This window comes from Mesoplodon densirostris, chromosome 8 (assembly GCF_025265405.1).
Source record: "Mesoplodon densirostris isolate mMesDen1 chromosome 8, mMesDen1 primary haplotype, whole genome shotgun sequence".
Taxonomy (NCBI): domain Eukaryota; kingdom Metazoa; phylum Chordata; class Mammalia; order Artiodactyla; family Ziphiidae; genus Mesoplodon; species Mesoplodon densirostris.
Genome location: NC_082668.1, coordinates 46,561,558 through 46,582,136, shown reverse-complemented (window position 1 = coordinate 46,582,136; position 20,579 = coordinate 46,561,558). Strand labels below are relative to the sequence as shown.

Genomic DNA, 20,579 nt, shown 5'->3' with positions numbered 1-20,579 from the left:
TTTGATAGAAAAAGATTTCGTTGCCCATCTCTTGGTGCTTTTCCCTAAGAAATTAGACCAGAGTATTGAATAACAAATTGATTAAATACTTGAAAGCAGCTTGGCAACTTGTGCATAGCATAGATTAGCAGAATAAAGAACATTGTACTTATTTCAGTATGCAAAAGCAAAAGTAAATGTGAAAGTGAAACAAAAATATTCAACTATGCTGAAGGTGAAGGTGTTTCTGACAAAGTGCATTTTCTAAATGTTGATAATTTTTAAAATATTAGTAGTCACTTCATTTAAAATATTAATATTTAAAATTTTTAGGCATCTACTCTGTTTTTTTCCTTGAGATATAATTGACATACAGCACTGTATAAGTTTAAGGTGTACAGCACAATGACTTGACTTACATACATCGTAAAATGATTACCACAATAAGTTTAGTGAACAGCCATCATCTCATATATATACAACATTAAAGAATTAGAAAAAAATAGTTTTTTTCCCTTGGAACGAGAACTCTTAGGATTTACTTTCTTAACGCCTTTAATATACAACATACATCGATGTTAGTTACGTTTATCATGTTTTCTTTGCATAAATACCCAGAGGTTGAATTGTTGGATCATATGTTAGGTCTAGTTTTAATTTTTTGAGGAATCTCCATACTGTTTTCCATAGCGGCTGCACCAGTTTACATTCCCACTGACAGTGCACGAGGGTTCCCTTTTTTCCACATGCACACCAAGTTATTTGTTGTGTTTAACATTTCTTACAAAGCTAGTTTTGTGGTACTGAACTCTTTTAGCTTTTGGTTGTCTGTCAAACTTTTTATCACTCCTCCAAATCTGAACAAAAGACTTGCTGGGTAGAGTATTCTTGGTTGTAGATTTTTGCCTTTCATCACTAAATATATCATGCCATTCCCTCTGGCCTTCAGAGTTTCTGCTGAAAAGTCAGCTGATGGCCTTATGGAATTCTCTATACATAACTTCTTGCTTTTCCCTTGCTGATTTTAATATACTCTCTTTATCTTTAATTTTTGCCCATTTAATAGCAATGTGTCTTGGTGTGGTCCTCTTTGGGTTGATCCTGTTTTGGACTGTCTGTGCATCCTGGACTTCCTGGATGTCTGTTTCCTTTCCCAGGTTTAGAGAAGTTTTAAGCTAGTATGTCTTCAAATATGTTCTCTGCCCCTTTCTCTCTCTCTTTTCCTTCTGAGACCCCTATAATGAGAACATTAGTACACTTGACATAAGAGACTCCCAGAGGTCTCTTAAACTGTCCTCGTTTCTTTTTATTCTTTTTTTCTGTACAGCTTCAGTGATTTCCACTACTCTGTCTTCCAGCTCACTGATCTGTTCCTCTGTATCATCTAATTTACTGTTGATTCTTTCTAGTGTATTTTTCATTTCAGTTATTGTATTCTTCATCTTTGTTTGGTTATCTTTGTATTTTCTAACTGTTAAAAACTTCTAACTTCTCATTGTGTCTGTCCATTCTTCTCCTGAGTTCTTTAAGCATCTTTATGATCATTACCTTGAACTCTATTGGGTAGATTGCTTATCTCCACTTTACTTAGTTCTTCTGGGGTTTTATCATGTTCCTTCGTTTGGAACATGTTTCTCTCTTGCCTCATTTTGCCTAATATGCTGTTATTATTTCTATGTATTTGGTAGGTTCATTCCATGTCCCCCTCTTGGAGAAGTGGCCTTTTGTAGGAGACATCCTATGGGACCCAGTAGCACACTCCTGTCTGGTCACCAAAGCTATATGCTTTAGTGGTGCCCTCTATGTGGGTTGTGTGGGTCCTTCTGTTGTGGTGGGCTGACTACTGTGGGTGTTGTGGCTGGCCCCCATTACAGTTGGTCGCCATGCCCTGCTTTATACAAAGGGTGCCAGCCGATGGTGGGCAGGGCCAGGTCCTGGTATGGCCAGAGGAGTCCTGGTTACTGGTGTGGGCTGCCCACGGGTAGATGGGGCCAGGTCATGAGTTGACTGGCTGTGGAGTCCTGGGGGGTCCCGAGGCTAGTCCTGGCCCATTGGTGGGTGGAGCGGGGTCTCCAGGTGGCTGGCTGCCGGCTGGGGTTCCTTGATCTAGTGTCTGCCTGCTGGTAGGCAGAGGTGATTCCTGACACAGCTTTCTGTATAGTTGTGATGTCCCAAAGTTGCTGTCGACCTTCTGGTGAGTGGGCCCAGTTCCTGACATGGCTAGCTGTGGAGTCTGGGGTGTCCCAGAGTAGGTATTGGGCCACTGGTGAGTGAGGCTGGGTCCTGGGGCTAGTGCCAGCACACTGGTGGGCAGAGCTGCATCTTGGTGTTTCTGGGTACAGGGCTTAGAGTTTCCAGGGCTGGTGTATGGGCCCAGGCCCAAGATGTCCTGGGTCTGTTGTCTAACCCCTGGTGGGCAGAGCTGGGTCCTAGGGTTTCCAGCTACAGGGCCTTGTGGGGTCCCAGAGTTGGTCTCTGCCTGCTAGTGCCAGGACCAGTTCCAATGGCTGGCTGAATGTCCCAGGGCTAGTGCCCATGCACTGGTATGGGGAGCTGGATCCTGGGCCCTTTGGTAAATGGGGCCGGGTCCTAAGGGGGCTGTCGACTCGGGTCCTGTGGCAGCTGGCCTGCTGGTGTGTGGTGCTGTGTCCCTGCCCAGCTAGCTGCTTGGCTTGAGGTGTCCCAGTACTGATGCCGACAGGCTGGTGGCTGGGGGCAGGACTGCATTCCAAAGCTAGTAAGCTAGAGGGAGGATTCCAAAATAGTGCTTACCAGCATTGGTGCCCACGTGGTAGAATGAGCTCCCTAAAATGGCTGCTGCCAGTGTCTCTGTCCCCAAGGTGAGTTCCATTTGCCTCCTGCCTCTGGGAGGCTTTCCAAGATCAGCAGGTGGGTCTGACCCAGCTCCTTTCAGATTACTGCTTCTGCCCTGGGTCTTGGGGTGTGTGAGATTTTGTGTGTGCCCTTTAAGAGTGGAATCTCTATTTCCTTCAGCCCTCTGACTCTATTGAAAGTAAGCCGCAGTAACCTTCAGAGCCAAACATTCTGGGGTCTTCTTTCCTGGTGCAGGACCCCCGAGCTGGGGATCCTAATGTGGAGATCAGACCCTATGCTCTTTGGAAAGAAGCTCTGTGATTGATATCATTCTCCTGTTTGTGGGTCTTCTACCCTGGGGGTATGGTCTTGACTATACCACGACTCCATCCCTCCTACCCATCTCATTGTGGTTCCTTCTTTATATCTTTAGTTGTAGAAGATCTCTGCTAGTCTTTAGTTCATTCTAATCGATAGCTGCTCTCTAAATAGTTATAATTTTGTTGTGCCCATGGGAGGAGGTAAGCTCAGGATCTTCCTACTCCACCTTGTTGGCCACACCTCTACATTGCTGGATTTTGCTTTTGACATTCAGTCTGACGGACTCTGCCTTTCAAATGCAATAGTTAGTCCATGTAATGTATTAATTGATATGGTTGTGTTTTGGTCTACCATTTTCCTATTCTCAGTTTTGTTCCTCTGTTCCTCCTTGTTTTGGGAGAGAGGCAGCCTCTTTAGGGTTAAAAGAATATAATTTCATATATGAATTTCATAAATTCATATATGCAGGCTCTAGAGCATAAGCTCAGTAGTTGTGGCTCACAGGCTTAGTTGCTCCGCAGCACATGGGATCTTCCCGGACCAGGGCTCGAACCCATGTCCCCTGCATTGGCAGGCGGATTCTTAGCCACTGCACCACCAGGGAAGTCCCTACCCCATTACTTTTATATTTTTTATCTGGGACTCGAATTACATATATGTTAGGTTGCTTGTTTTGCCATATGTCACTGAAGTGTTTTTTCAGTCTTCTTTCAATCATTTTTCTCTCTGTTCAGATTGGATAATTTCCTTTGATCTGTCTTTTAAATTTCCTGATCCTTTCTTTTGCCATCTCTTTGCTGTTAAGTCTACCCAGTGAATTTTTCATTTCAGATATTCTATTTTTTAGTTTTAGAATTTCCATTTCCATTTGGTTCATTTTATAATTTCCCTTCTCTGTTGAGATTACTCCTTCTGGGCTCTCATTGTGATCATCTTTTTCTTACTCCCTTAAATATATGTAAAAACCAATTAAAAAAAATTTTTTTTTGCAGTTCCGACACCTACATCATCATCTTGAGGTTGGTTTTTACTGTCCACTTTTTCTCTACCATAACTCACATTTTCCTTTTTTATTGCTTGAGTGGTAACTTTTGCTCTTATAGTGGACATTGTGGTTGGTATGTTGTAGAAACTCTGGATTCTGTTATCTTCCGAAAAGTGTTGGGCTTTGTTCTACCATGCATTTAAATTGCTGACAGATCACCTGGAGCTTAAGGAGACTTTGTTTGACACTTCCTTAGGCAAAGACTGTTTAAATTTTGCTGTTAGTCCTAGGGCAGCTTCCTTAGTTCTAGAACATAGTTTTTTGTTTTGTTTGTTTGTTTCTGTTTTGTTTCCTTACCCCTAAGATGTAAGATGTAGCCCTCCTCCAGTTTTAATTGAAAGCCCAAAGTGTTTTCCAAGTCATCTAATTATGTGGAATTTAAACTCCAAACTCTGTTTCTCTTGCAGCAGGCAGCCACTGAAATCTCTGTTTAGCTTATTTAGCCTTCTAGTGGTTATTTTCCTCTAGATTCTCACACACGGGATTTTCTCCCTCAATTTCCAGTTGTTTTGGAAGCAGGGAGTTCTGTGTTCTGATGACTCAGTCTAATAAGAGTGCAGCTTTGTGACTGAGTTCTTGCTACACTTCCTTAATGCCCTGGGGACTGCCCTCTGGGTAAAAGTGGTATAAATGTGGATCTTTTTTTTTTCAAGGGTTGAATCCATTCCAAATTCTGCATGCTTTTCATTGCTCTTCAGTGCCTATTTTAAGTGGTTGATTTCTGTATTTTGTTCAGAGCTTATGGTTATATTAAGGTGGGTTAATCCAATAGGAGCTCCTTTGTCATTACTGAACCTGGAATGCCAGCTCTTTATTTTTTATAAAATTTTCTTCGGATGGTTAATGTATTTCTCATTATGACTTCATTAGTTCTTTTTTATCTCTATATATAGATATGAAGAGAAGGCTACTAAAGACTTGGAAAGATACAATAGGCAAATCAAGAGAGCCATTGAACAAGAGTCGCAAGTATCATTAAAAGATGGCCAAAAAAGGATAAAACCCACCAGCGCATGGAATTTGGCACAGAAGCACAAGTTGAAAACATCATTATCTAATCAGCCAAAACTTGATGAGCTCTTTCAGTCCCAAATTGATAAGAAAAACCAAAACATTAAAAAAGTTCAGATCCCGTTTTCTATGGAAAACTTAAAAAAGAATTATTATAAACATAGGAAATTTGACTTAGAAGAAAAGGACGAATCTTACTTGATCCACAATCTCAAGTTTCCTGATGCATGGCTAATTACATCCAAAACAGAGATAATGTTATTAAATCCATACAGGGTGGAAGAAGCTCTGCTATTTAAAAGACTTCTTGAGAATCACAAACTTCCTGCAGAGCCACTCGAAAAGCCAATTATATTAACAGAGAGGTATGGTGAAGTAATGTAATTTTTTTTACTCTAAAAACATTTATTGAAATTGAAGGTAAAAGTTGAAAGTGTTTCCTGGCAGGGAAAAGTGGTATTTATTTAAAGAAATTTTTGTAATTTGATTTCAAATATTTAATGGAATTGCTTTTAAATAAATAATTTTAGAATATTCTAGATAGTTTACTTCTGCAGTTAATAAATATCAAGCTCAGTTCCCCCCTGTACATTAGTGATTTCCCCAGGGTAATCCTGACGTTGGATTGCCATGACTCTTCTTCATTGCGCACTCTTTGTTTTAACATTTCAAACATATACCAAAACAGAATTATACAGTGAACGCCTTTATCAACAATTATCAAGATTTTGCCACATTTACTCTGTCCTTGATACACACACACACACACACACACACACACACACACACACACACTCACGTTTTTCCTTTTGCTAAAGGATTTAGAACAATTCCCATCCTTAGAATTTTCAGTATGTCTCTCTCTAAAATGGCCATTTTCTTAGCCACAATGCCTTTTTTCATGCGTTACACAATACTAATTCCTTGGAATTGTTCCTCATTGTCTCAGAATGTCTTTTTATAGTTTTTAAATTAAGTTTAATTTATATTTAAACAAGGTCCAACCATTACATTTTGCTTTGTATTTTAAATCTCTTCTAATATCACGCCGTTAATGTATTGTGGATTCTTAGTTGCTTGTTCATTGGAATATCCCATTGTCTCTATTTGTCTCTCTTGCTTTCTTGTGATGGTGTTTAACTTGTTTTTCCCTCTCCCATTTTTAAATGGAAGTTAGCTCAGGAGGATTGAATAGAATTAGATTCTACTTTCTGGTAAGACTACTTAATACATGGTGCTATGTACTTCCTATTTCATCACATCAAAAGGCACTTATCACTGAATTCAGCTGCTGACAACCTGATGTTCCATCTTAAAGTTCCCCGATAACCTTTCCATCTAATGGTTTTATCCATTGATGATTGTTGCCTTAACTAACTTTATGATAGATTGTAAAATGGGGTATTTCCTTTTCATATCCTATGTGAGCAAATTGTTTTCTGTAAAAACAAATAACTGTTAAATAGTCTACTAATATTTCACTTTCTTGTACTTAATATTTCTTTTTTAGTCTGACGTAGGTAGAAGAAATTATATTTATGACAAAGGAGATAAAAACCTGAAATTAAAAAGATGACAGTTTGTTTTGGAGGCCAACGTTCTGTTTCAGACTTCCAAGAATAAATCAAAAATCATTTAAAAAATGTATTTAAACCCTTGTGTTAAAGACCCTGCCTCCAGAAAGAAAAACAGGGCCAGAAACAAAAAAACATGTGATAAAGCTATCTTTTTAATTAAGGCAATAGTAATCACAGTAACTAAAACCCAGTGTCTTTCACAGTATTCTTTTAAGACTGGCTAGGAAACTGTCAAAGAAAGAATTAAAAAGAGTTAATACAGCCTTAGGCTTAATTAAAACAGTTCAAAAATCTGATAGTACTTTTCTTTTTCTTCCCTTAAAAAGAGCTAGGGTGTATTTGTATACTCCACTGCTTTTCTAAATGGCATTCGTAAATTTTCATTTAGATCTCAAAAATATTTTTGTGCTTTATGAATTATAGGTTTTAAAAAATATTCTTCTTTGTGACATTCTGTTATTTAAAAACAAACACATTAAAAGTTATTATTTGGGGTCCATACTAGCCTGAGAATAAATCTTTCTTATTTGAACATGGACAGCAACAAAGCTTAATTCAAAATTGTTTTCACCTTTCTTCTGAAATATGACATCCCCATCACAGTTAATAATATAAGTTTTTAAAAACTGAGTCATAAAGAAGGTAATTATGGGTTGGGCTCAATTTTCGTGTCAGAGTTCTAATGCAGGTTGTGTAGTTTATCTCTCAATGGAGTATATAATTTAGAGATTATTAATCTCAATAATAATAATAATAATACAATAATAACAATATAATAATAACAATAATTATATTGTTAATAATATTAACAATAATAATAATAATAACAATAATGGCTCATATTTATTGAGCTCTTACTATATGATAGGAACTTTACTAAGCCCCTTGCTTTCATGATCTTATCTTCACAATAACCATATGAGAGGTATCCCACATTTTAACGAGGAAACTGAAACACAGAATGTTAAGTAACTTACCAAGGTTCATTCAGTCAGTATATAAGCAGTGGATCCAGCATTCCAATCTTGACAGTAACTGTAGACCCTGCACCACTAATTTCTATACTGTATCATTATCACCACCACTACCACCGCCACCAGCTCTCAGGTTGATCTTCTGAATGTTGCGTTAGACCAGACAGCGCACATCTGCTATATAGCCAAAGTTCTCCTCTCCATGATACCTGCTCTTTTCAGAGGTGATAAGCAAAGACATCATCTATTAATTTTCAAGGGGTACAAGATTTTCATGAAGTAGCAGCTCATCATCCTGCACTGGATAGAATATAGAACAGTGCCTTATTTACATAGGTGTCAACTGTAACCGACACATTACTGTAAATAACATGTTATGAAGCACCTGACCAAGCCTAAAACCAGCATGAAAGGTTAATTTGTGGCCTAGGTAATCTTTGGCCACCTCAAAATTTTGTTTAGAGCTAGTACCACTCAGTGTATGCCACCTTTGGCAAACATACCGTGCCTATAGTATACTGGAAGTATCTCTCCCAAGCCCTGAATTACTTTTATAAGTTCTTGGGAGAAAAAGATACATGCTTATCTTCTTATTGAAGAAACCTTGACTAGCAATAGACTATTAGGCAGGATGGACTACATCAATAACTTGACAATATGTCTTTGTAAATAAAGGTATAAAATGGCGTTATTTATAAATAAAGTTTTCATTTGTATTATAGAGAGAGTACTTTTTAAATTTCACATTTAGTTTGTATAACATTCTAGAAGATAGAAACTGTCTTTGTGTCTATTCTTCCTCCTTTCTGTACACTGTATATATGGTAGGTCTACGAAGTATTAACAGAAATGTAAAAAGGTAGTTTCTCACGGGGCTCCTTATACCTTTATATTTTGGTTAGTGATAACACTTTTTAAAGGGCCGTCAGATTAACTTTTCTCCGTAAATTCTCTTATTTCATTTTATGTATTTAATAAGTTAAAGGGCCATAATTTCTTTTTCAGTCTTTTTAATGGATCTCATTATTTAGAGATTTTACATAAAATGACAGCAGATGACCAAAGATGCAGTGGATCAACTTACCTGTCCGATCCTCGTCTCACAGCAAATGGTTTCAAGATAAAATTGATACCAGGTATGATAATGTGGTTTAATACTTCCTGACTTGGAAAAATAAGTCCTGTTCCAAAAGTTACTTTTGGGTTTCGTAATTTACAGATATCACGGTATATTTTTGTCTCACCAAAAGTACAGTGTCAGCTTTGTAAAAACAGTCATATTTCAGAAAGGTCACCTCTGCCTGAAACAAGCAAGTTTAGCATCTCAGTCCATTGCCTTGTATTTTAGCATTTCCATAACTAATCAAGTAATTGTAATTTTTGCCATCCTTTGTCACAATATGCAGACTGCCTGCTGTGTCTAACTAAATTATTAAATACTCCTTAGATGATGAAGCAGAAATAGACATGTAGGGTACTAGAATTGACTAACAAAATTAAACATCTCTCTTCCTTTTTTAAAAGCATTTACTTGTTTTGCCAATTAGATGTGTAGCATCAACAGTCTTACTGTTTGAAGAGTGGATGATATGATTCCATGGCTTTGCTAAAAAACCTGTCATAATACTGTTTGCTTACTGTGGAAATTCACTGGGTGGGGAGAAAAAAGAAAATTCTTCTGGCTAGGAGACTTCAGTTTTCCTGGCTGGCCCCTTCTCTATTCTTTCATAGTTTCCATACTTAACTGCCTTCTGCCCTAGCTACCTAGGCCAGTCTTGTCCTATTACTTTGCTTTCATCTGGTATCAAGCAGCACAAAGGTACCAGGAAGAGTGATTCCGCTGTCCCTTCCCCCACCCTCCCCTAAACTTGCCATGACCAAAGTGTACAAAAACAAAACAATGTAGAAAATTTTTAAAGGATTGTTTTACTGAGACATGAAAAGAAAATAAGTAAAAACAATGTACAAAATCATGAAATGGAATAAATACAAAAAATGCTTTGGTGTTCCAAACTTTAACTTCATTGACTAGCAGTTTTAAGAAAACCTACCCAGAACTTCTTTCCTCCTAACCTCAACCCTGGGTGTTTAGATCTGGAGTGAAGAGTTAGTCCAAATCCCACCTCTGCCATTTAAAAACACGTGTTCTAGGGAAAGTCAGTTGGCCTCAGTGTTACCTCATCAATAGCAACTAATAATTATTATGTGCATGGCAGTAGTCTAAGTATTAAATGTATTAATTCATTTGATCTTTCTAATAGCCCTGTGGTTCTGTTACTGTGCCCATTTTTTATAAATAGAAAAATTGAGGCATGGAGAAACTAAGTTTGCCTAAGGGTACAGATTAGTGGTAGAACCAGGATATGAACCCAAGCAATCTGCCATTAAAACCAACTCTTAACTAATTTATGTTGATTTCCTATTTAAATTGATATATTTACTTCATGAAGTTGTTAGCACTAAACTAGGTACTTAGGTAAATCAGCATAGTACTCGGCAATGGTATGTGTTCAGATATTCTCTTTTCTTCCAGCACCCCCTTTCTGACCTGAGCTGACTTGTAGTCATTTTTTTGGTCCTCCTAGAAATCTTTCATCCTCAGGACTTCTGACATTTTAAAAATTTATTTGAAGTGTGAAGCAAGGAGTTTATGTATGTGTATGTGTGTGTGTAGCAAGATAATTTTTTCTTAATCTATTTTCCTAATTAACTATGTGGCATTGGTGGCAGGTACTTTTTTTTTCATGAAAGATGTTATCACAACAATTCTTTTTTTAGTTAGGATAACTACCATGTCTGTTGCAAAAGCATGTTTGTTTTTGAGTTACCCAGTAAGTTTCTGTGTCACAGATGCTTTCAGCTCTCAGCTTGCAGAGAATTTTTTTTTTTTTTTTTTTTTTGCGGTATGCGGGCCTCTCACTGTTGTGGCCTCCCCAGTTGCGGAGCACAGGCTCCGGACGCGCAGGCTCCGGACGTGCAGGCTCAGCGGCCATGGCTCACGGGCCCAGCCGCTCCGCGGCATATGGGATCCTCCCAGACCGGGGCACGAACCCGTATCCCCTGCATCGGCAGGCGGACTCTCAACCACTTGCGCCACCAGGGAGGCCCCAGAGAATGTTTTTAAGTCCTGTAAATGCCAGGTACTTTGCATGGCACCAAAGATATGAAAATGAATAAGCCAGTCATCTGCGAACTGACTTGATTTGATCGGAATTAACTTTACTTCGATTATCATCAGCATTATTTCTCTTCTCAGTAACAGATCAAGTTAAAGGCATTCTTTTTTTCCTTCATTTTTTTAAAACCATTTTTTCATTCATTAATTTTTATGTCATGTTTTCTTAAAGACCATTTCTCCTTCTTTTAGTGAGAGTTTTGTTGTATTGGATTAACTTTTTTTTTTGCGGTATGTGGGCCTCTCCCGTTGCGGAGCACAGGCTCCGGACACACAGGCTCAGCGGCCATGGCTCACGGGCCTAGCCACTCCGCGGCATGTGGCATCCTCCCGGACCGGGACACGAACCCGTGTCCCCTGCATCGGCAGGCGGACTCTCAACCACTGCGCCACCAGGGAAGCCCTGTATTGGACTAACTTTTGATCAGCAGTTTGCCAGTTGTCATGAAACATATTTAGATAAAAGCACTTGAAAGAGGAAGAATACATCTGGCTTTAAGGAAAAAGATTCTGAATGTGACCCTAAGAACTTTGCTTGTTAATGAGAATAGCTTTTGTTCTGTATCAATAAGAATTACACATTTTAGGAACTGAAAACTTGTCAAACCACTTATTGAAGTATTTTCAGGAAATTGGGAAGCATTTCACAGAATTTTATGGAAACTTCTTGAACATGATTCCAAATGTCTCTAAGTTTTCCATATCTAAATTTTGCAAGCACAGATATTAAAATATTGCTCAGTTTCCTTGTTTGTTGCCATATACTTTTTACCCATATCCACAAATAATTCTGTGAAATGTGTATAATTTTCCAGCATTCATGTAGACGGTATTAGACTTTTCAGTCAAATCATACTGTAAATGGCATAGAAGCAGCAATAGTGAAAAGTCTCTTGACTGATAAATTTTACTATCTGTATAAAAAGATGTGAACTGGAATATTCTGCTACTTCCTCTTTGCCTATCTAAACCCTGTTTCAAGTCCCATTTAAGTTCCCCTGGTTGCTCAAACTCTCATTTTGTCTTCCTTCACTGAACTCTGTATTTTACCCCTTAACACTTGATTATGTATTTTCTTATATTATTCTCCACCTGTTTCCAGGGGAGAACATTAGGATGCCTTCTCTGTTTAGTATACCACCAGTGCATCTGCCATTCAGGTCAAGGAACTAGTCTGTAACCGGGAATAGGTTAGGAATAGGGTCGTTGACATCTCAGGACCTGAAACTCTTCAAGCTACATCACTCCTCTTTTAAAATTTTTCCATTGATGGCTACCACTTATCCAACATGGGACTATCTCTTTTTTTTGTTTGTTTTTTTACTTATAGGTACTTATAGGTAACATTTTGTGGTCTCCAATATTAAGAACACTTTTACACAGATATAACCAAAGAAAACAAATTTCTGCTATTTTCTAAAATCATAAAATGCATTCTAAAGCCAAATTTGATGCTTGGGAATGTATGCTGTTATGGATATTTTACCCCATTATATATCCACTCATGTTGCTACTTTTTAGTTTTATTTTAATCACTAAGTTATTTAAATTAGTTTAAATAATAGATAATATGTCAGATTTAAACATTATTCTAGTAAAATAAACATTAGTATTTCATTTCCTCAAATTGCTACTATATTAATAAGTTACTATAGTGGTAATCATTTTGTAGTTTATATGTGTGTTTATCAACACTTTGTACAACTTACACAGTGTTATATGTCAAATATATCTCAATAAAGCTGGAAGAAAATAAGTTACTATGTGAGTATTTTTATAATAACCTGTTAAGTTAAACTAATCATAGAAGTAATTCAGGTTTTTAGATATTAAACCAGTAGGATAGAATTTGAACAGCAGCAGTTGTTAAAACATTTAAACCAGTTTTATTTTAATAAATAGTAATGGGGCTCCATTTTCTCTCCAAAGTAAGAAATGTTCTAAATAAATGTAGGGAACAGAACAACAGTAACTGAGATTAAATTAAATGATGTAAAGCACATGTGGATTCTTTGAGCACTTACGACTTAATGTGAATGTGAAATCCTATGCGAAATTATTATTTGTTCTTCAACTAAGGAACAAAACTTTTTCCTGACTCTATTCTAATGAAGGTTAACTAAATATTTTAACAGTGATTTTGTTTTTAATAGACATTTTCTGGAATATAGTTTAAACAAAACTAACTATATATGTGGTTTTATTTATTTTTTTCTCTTAGGAGTTTCCATTGCTGAAAACTACTTGGAAATAGAAGGAATGGCTAATTGTCTTCCATTCTATGGAGTGATGGATTTAAAAGAAATTCTTAACGCTATATTAAACAAAAATGCGAAGGAAGTTTATGAATGTAGACCTCGCAAAGTGATAAGTTATTTAGAGGTATGCATTATTAGCTTATGTAGATTGTCTAGGTTTTAAGATACTTAACTTTTCCTTAATAAAATAGTAAATGGTTTCAAAATAGTAAAGTTTCTATAAGGCTTGTTATCTGTTTGCAAGAGGAAATACTATTTAAAAAAAAACTCCATTAAAAGTTTCACATCATGGACTGGTTGTGGTAAACTCTATCATGGATCCTTACTATAACATTATTTCTTGAATACATACTGAGGAAGAGCCTTATGCATGAGACACTTTGTGAAGTTTTTTGTTTTGTTTTGTTTTGTTTAGAAGGGATTCATAATTACTCCACCTTGATACCAAACAGTTGTCTAAAAAGAACTGTAATGTGATTTTAAGCCCTGATTTCTTCAAGAGCAAAAGAGGGGAGGGGGAATGAAAAATGTAGATTATTGAATAAATGGAAATTTTTGTTTTCTAGCAGTATCTACCACAAATGAGAAGTAAAAGTGTATTAAAAAATAAATTCAAAAGTAATAGAGGATGGAGGCAGGTTATAAAGTTTTAAATGTCCAAGTGTTGGGCATTTGGTAGTAAAACAATAGTGATTGTTTCTATATTGAGGTTCTGTCCCTCAAGGTTGACTGGTGTTATTTTGAACTTTAATAAAGTTTATTTTCTTCCTTTTAAAAAATGAGTCATTTTTGTTTAGACTGTGATCATGGTGGGCCATGAATTCTGAGGGACAGATTTCCTCAACAGGAAAGTCCATTTTTTACCCTTCCTGAAGATTATAGTCAGTAGCATTCTGTGAATACTTCAAGAGGTTTGTCCTATGGAACTTGCCAACCTATTGTGGAGGCAATTCAACACTGATAGTTTCTAGGGACCTGAAAGTTTCCTTGTGAAGGAGTTGGTATAAACTAAATAAAGGTTGAGGGAGTTGTGGGTAGTGTTTTGTATATCAAAGAACCACATGGGAAGAAGTAAGATTTCAGAAATAAGAGGAAAAAGTGGTTGGGATTAGTTACAAATACTTTTACTAACACTGTACCTCTCATTACGTTAAGGCAATAGTGGATGTGATTCTTAGGGAAGATAGTCTAAGTAAAAAAGAGAACTTCTGTCAGAACCGTAGTTATGCTTCCATTGACAGTCAAGCTGAATAAGATGAATCAAAGATAAAGATAGAAGAGTAAAAGAAGAATCAAGGGAGGAGTGGATATACAAGTCAAGGGAGGAAAGAAACTTAAAAATAAGTAGTATCACAGGGCTTCCCTGGTGGCGCAGTGGTTGAGAGTCCGCCTGCCGATGCAGGGGACACGGGTTCGTGCCCCGATCCCGGAAGATCCCACATGCCGCGGAGCGGCTGGGCCCGCGAGCCATGGCCGCGGAGCCTGTGTGTCCGGAGCCTGTGCTCCGCAACGGGAGAGGCCACAGCAGTGAGAGGCCCGCGTACAGCAAAAAAAAAAAAAAAAAAAAAAAAAGTAGTATCACATTCTCTATAGGGTATAGTTGCTAGAAGACCAGCAGGTGTGGCTGCTAGATGGGAGTTATATCCTTGAAGAGAGCCATAAGGAAAAGTAGTAGTGATAGTGAAAGAGTGGGAGCAGTGGTGAAAAGTAAAAGTGTAGGCAGCAAGTTACATGGTGGTGAAGGGAAAAAAAGAGAACATGTTTGTATTGAATTCATTGAAAAAGTCTTACAGTAAAAGATTGAAGAGCAGACGTTCCAGAAGAGGCAGGAAGGGAGATGAGTTAACAATATAAGCTGTAGAAAGGTGAAACCATTCTCTGAATCAAGAGCAGACGAGGGGAGAGCTTTAAAGTGAAAGTAAAAATATTTTGAAGTAAACTTGAGAGAAGTCCTGTATGATATATGTGGTAATGAAATAGGAGAGGTTATCTGCTGAGAGTGAAGAGGCTGGGGAGGCACTTAAGGATTTGAGTATATTGGAAATGATGTGAAAATAAGCTGCAGGTACTTCAAGAGAAGGTTGATTAGAGAAGAATAGGATATTCAAATGACATTAAAGGCTCATAAGAGCTAATATTGGTATTGGATCCAGCCAGCAAGTTTTGTGATTCTCCAACAATGCTCAGTAGAATTTATCCAAGGGTAAGGATTAGCAAGAGGAACATGGTGTGAGAAAAAAAGGGTGAGTAACGAAATTTGAACACATTATATATATAAGAAACTGTTTAATCCTAGAGGAATACAAAGATGAATTAGATTCTAGTAAGAACCTGCCCTTAGATTCTAGTTGGAATGTAGAGGGAATGCAGGAAGCGAAGCTAGAGATAGTATCTTTAATGCCTCACTAACTATTCACACGTGAAGTACAGAAAGATGACAGAAGGGTGCTTGTGGGCCAGGAGAATTAGGAAAGATTGAGGAGATTAAAGGTCAAAGTGAAGAAGAAGAATAGATTTAGTTGGAATAAAGGAAGTAGGATGATCTGAAAGATAATGGGAGAGAGTATGTGGTTAGAGAGAATAATGTTAGTATTCAGGATCTTTGAAGTACAACAAGTTTTGAAAAAAAATAAATCTTAAAACAAGCCAACTTCACTAATGCTATTTTACCCCCAAACTGTCAGTCTTCCCTATCGCAGAAAACAGCACTACCATACCAAAAATTATCCTTGATTCTGCATCCCTCATAACCAGTCCATCAGCAAGTCTTGACTTTACCTCCAACTCATGTCAGGAGTCTTTTATAACTCCCCCCATCTCCACTACTATCTCCCTAGTCAAAAACTCACCAGGGATTGCATTGAATCCATAGATTGCCTTGAGTAGTATGTTCATTTTAACAATATTCTTTCAATCCAAGAACATGGTATATCTTTCTATCTGTTTGTGTCATCTTCAGTTTCTTAGATTAGTGTCGTAGTTTTCCAAGTACAGGTAGGTGTACTCCTAGGTAGGTGTACTCCTAGGTATTTTACTCTTTTTGATGCAATGGTAAATGGGGTTATGTCCTTAATTTCTCTTTCTGATAGTGTATAGAAATGCAACAGATTTCTGTATATTAATTTTGTATTCTGCAAATTTGCTGAATTCATGATGAGCTCTAGTAGTTTTCTGGTGGCATATTTAGAATTTTCTATGTATAGCATCATGTCATCTGCAAACAGTGACAGTATTACTTCTTCTTTTCCAATTTGGATTCCTTTTATTATTTTTCTTACCTGATTGCTGTGGCTACGACTTTCAATACTGTGTTGAATAAAAGTGGTGAGAGTGGGCAACCTTGTCTTGTTCCTGATGGTAGAGGAAATGCTTTCAGCTTTTCACCATTGAGTATGATGTTGGCTGTGGGTTTGTCATAAATGGGCTTTATTATGTTGATATATGTTCCCTCTGTGCCTACTTTCTAGAGAGTTTTTATCATAAATGGATGTTGAATTTTGTCAAGAGTTTTTTCTGCATCTGTTGAGGTTATCATATGGTATATATTCAATGGAATACTACTCAGCCATAAAAAAGAATGAAAATTTGCAACAACATGGGTTGTTGCAATAATAATAATATATATATATATATATAATATATATATATAATATATAATATAAATATAATATATAATAATATAGTATTTTTCAATTTGGAGTTTTAATTTGGAGTTTTGGGTTTTAATTGAAAAATACTATAATATATAATAATAAATATAATATATAATATAAATAATATATATATATATAATTAATTTTAAAAAACAGCTCTCACCAGGACTGCAGTGATTGCCTGCAAGACTCCTGCTCTCTTCTTGATCTGCCTCAAGTCATACTTCACAAAGTAGCCAGACTGATTGTTTTTAAAATGTGAAATGAATGTCAGGCTTTTGCTTAAAAACCCTCTGGTTACTTCCCTTTGCATTCAGATTAACACCCAAATTGCTTACCCTGTCCCAAAGGGCGATCTGGCCCCTGCCTAACTCCTTTTCTTGTTCATCTCTTCACTTTAGTAACTGCTGCACCCACACTGACCATTCAGTTCTTTCTGTTCCCTCTGTCTGAAATGCTTTTCTTTCCCCATCATCTTTGCATCATAGTTCCTTAAATTGAAGCTTAATTGTCACCTGGAGGAAGCTTTTCCTAATCACACAATCACTCTCTATCACGTTGCCCAGTTTAATTTTGTGCACTATTAGTCGCTGAAATTTTCTTTGTATTTTTATTTTTCTGCTTCTCTGCACTAGAATGTCAGTTTCAGAAGAGCAAGGATCTTGTTTGTCTTGTTCTCTGCTGTATTCCTAGAACCTACAGCACTGACTAGCACATAATTGGTGTTTAATAAATATTTGTTGAGTGAGTAAATAATGAAAGAATATAATCAATTTTATGTCTTCCTCCTTGCCAGTAAAAACCTGTTTTCTGCTTCAGGGTATATCGCAGTAAAATGTATGGCTTTCTCTCCACAGGGAGAAGCAGTGCGTCTGTCTAGACAGTTACCCATGTACTTATCAAAAGAGGACATCCAGGATATTATCTACAGAATGAAGCACCAATTTAGGAATGAAATTAAAGGCTGTGTTCATGGTCGCCCATTTTTTCATCATTTAACCCATCTCCCAGAAGCTACATGATTAAATATGTTTAAGAAAATTTGTTACTATTGAAATCGATATGGTCATAAAATAATATGAGTTGGGTTTTAAACTGTCTTTGTACTATCATGTGTCAAATGGTTGTTTTATAAGTAAGGATTCACTGGCCTGTTTGTATACTGAAAAAATTTTCCAAAACTGTAAAAATCTTAAATAAACTAATACAGACTATTAATTCATTTTATTCTCAAGAACCAACCTTCATAATAATTATTGGTTGTAAACTCCAAATTGAAAAATACTATTCTTGGGTGGTTGATTTGCTAGGTTCTATTTATCTAATTGTATCCTCCAAACTTATACGTTGAAGCCCTAACCCCCAGTGTGATGGTATTTGGAGATGGGCCTTTTGGAGAGGTAATTTGGTTTAGATGAAGTCATGAGGTGGGGCCCTCATGGTGGGATTAGTGCCTTTATAAGAAGAAATACCAGATAGTTTGCTCATTCTCTCTTCTCCTCCCACCCCCCATCCCCCCCGCCACCACTCCGCCCCAGCTGCCATGTGAGGACAGAGAGAAAAAGTGGCCCTCTGTAATCCAGGAATAGAGCTCTTACCAGAAACCAACCATGCCAGCCCCTTGACCTTGGACTTCTAGCCTCTGGAACTATCAAAAAATGTCTTGTGCTTTTAAGCCACCAGTCTATAGTATTTTGTTATGGCAGCCTGATCTAATACAATGGGTCAGTCCTGTGCAGGGAGAATCACAGACTCAGCTGGCATATATGGCAGAAGTTATCAGTCTTGTGTAAAGTAGGATTGAGAGGGAGTGGGGAAAAGTAAGAAAATGAAATTCAGAGAAAGAAGATAAAACATAGCTTCAAAAATCCTGCTATTTACCTCTATTTGGGAGTAACAGTTGAGAAGTTGCTGTCTCTTATATGGAAATTATTGGGCTCTGGGATTACAATTTGTCAGAACATAGGAAGATCCAGATTTTTAACAAAATTTAGATTGAGTGTTCATTGTGCATGTGTCCTTTCAAAAACCAGATCCCAAGGTGTTTAAAAAAATTATAAAAAAATTAAAACAGATCCCACAAGTGCACCAAAGTACTTAATTTACAAAAAGTTGAAACATGATTTTTAGTGAATATATTTGTTATATAAAATAATATACGGGATACAGTGTTCCCACATTCACATCACCTGTAGTTTTCAAGGAGAATTTTTAAAGTCTTAAGACACTTGTGTTAAGAGGTACAAATTGTGATAATTTATACCTGTAGCTAGGACTTTTTTCCTAACATTGTCCTGTTTCCAACAACCCAAATACTAGAGGGTTTTTTTCCCCATTATTCCCTTTAATAACTTGGGGCCCCTCTCTGGAAGACCTTTCTGGGAGTAATCCTTTTTAATTTACTGGGTAAATTGAGGAAAGAGAAGTTCAGAGAGATACTGAGAAAGACAAAATTTGCATCATCCTTTGTACCAGTCCTAAGCAAAATTTTGGAGTTATTTTCCAGCTGACGTAATCTATTGTAAGAGGTCCTACAATGGCTTCTTAGATGAATAAACTCATTTTGCGTTTTCTTTCCAGTGCTGGATTCTATCAGGTCAAGGTAGTAATTATGACAGCAGGTATTTATCACTTGTTCACTAGATCCACTGTGCACTTACCTTGTATGATCTCATTAATGTTCACATCAGATTTAGGATTGTAGGTACTACTGAGTCTCCAATCCCAGAGCTCGTGTTCCTTACCACGTTCATTGCTTGCCATGAGAAGCAGGCCCTATTCGTTAGAGTCTACAGAAGTATTCGGGAAAAGAAGAAAATTATAAAGCAGCCCCTGATGCCACTCTAAGCAATGCTAGATCAACTTTGAGCTGCAATTTACTGAGTCTGGTGGGCAGGATCAGGGCCGGTTCTGCTGAGGCCCCGCCTCCTGGCTCCCGACGAGGGCGCGGAAGTCCCGCCCCCACGCACCACCCTCCCCATCCCCCATAGGCCCTGACGGCGGAGGCGGCGGCAGCAGCGGCAGCAGCAGCGGTAGGTGCTGCAGTCGCCGACCACGGGACAAAATGGCTGGAGGGGGCGGCAGCGTCTGCAAAGCCCTGGCTCCTAGGTTGGAGGTAACGGCCGCTGCAGTTTGGGAAGCTGATGGTGGGGATTAAGGGCTATGCGAGGAGATCTGGAGGGAAAGGAAAGCCTCCCAAATTGCCCATTTTTCTCGCTAGGTTACGGCTTGGCCGGGAAGAGGGAGGATTCTTAAGGTGTGATCCTCCCAAAGTGCTCTTGAGACCAGCGGGCCTTGCTTAGCATTCCACCCTCGGCTATAGGACAGGGATGACGCCGAACCCATGCGGTGATGAGGCCTGAAAGCCCCTTTGGATGGACCTTTCGCCTTGTGTGGTCCCGCCATGTGTGGTCCCGCAGTGCCTACGAGGTTTCAAATATTTAACGTACTGAAAAGTGTTAGACCTGAATTCAGGTGGATAGATTTTTGTTGTTATTTTCATTGGCTGTTTGATTCTCAGTGATCTTATCCACATTTTGTGGCTTCAGACTGCAGGAATTATAGCCCATTCCACTGCAGCCTATGTTTCTTAACTAAGAATGTAAATATGATCTATTTATTGGAGACCCAAGGTGACTCACTAACTTAAAAACCGACGTTGCCAAGCAAATTAAAAATACCAATAATGATATTAAGGTATTTAAGTGAACTAGACTTGTTCTTTAAATTAATTCTATAATTTTGGCAAACCAGTGTTCTTGGATTCATAGTT

General features: G+C 37.8%; 1 protein-coding gene across 3 annotated transcripts in view; it reads left to right on the top strand.

The window, feature by feature from the left end:
- The window catches only part of PMS1 (PMS1 homolog 1, mismatch repair system component), a 97,152-nt gene extending 79,144 nt beyond the window's left edge, over window positions 1-18,008 (top strand). For 2 of the 3 annotated variants that reach the window (XM_060106064.1, XM_060106063.1), the window contains 4 exons: window positions 5,053-5,535; window positions 8,727-8,857; window positions 13,118-13,278; window positions 17,665-18,008. In XM_060106064.1, coding sequence (XP_059962047.1) covers window positions 5,053-5,535; window positions 8,727-8,857; window positions 13,118-13,278; window positions 17,665-17,829 — 940 coding nt within the window. In that variant the 3' untranslated portion in view covers window positions 17,830-18,008. Of the gene's footprint in view, window positions 1-5,052; window positions 5,536-8,726; window positions 8,858-13,117; window positions 13,279-17,664 lie in introns of those variants that run through there. The other variant, XM_060106065.1, reaches the window with a different exon arrangement.
- The last annotated feature ends 2,571 nt before the right edge of the window (window positions 18,009-20,579 follow it).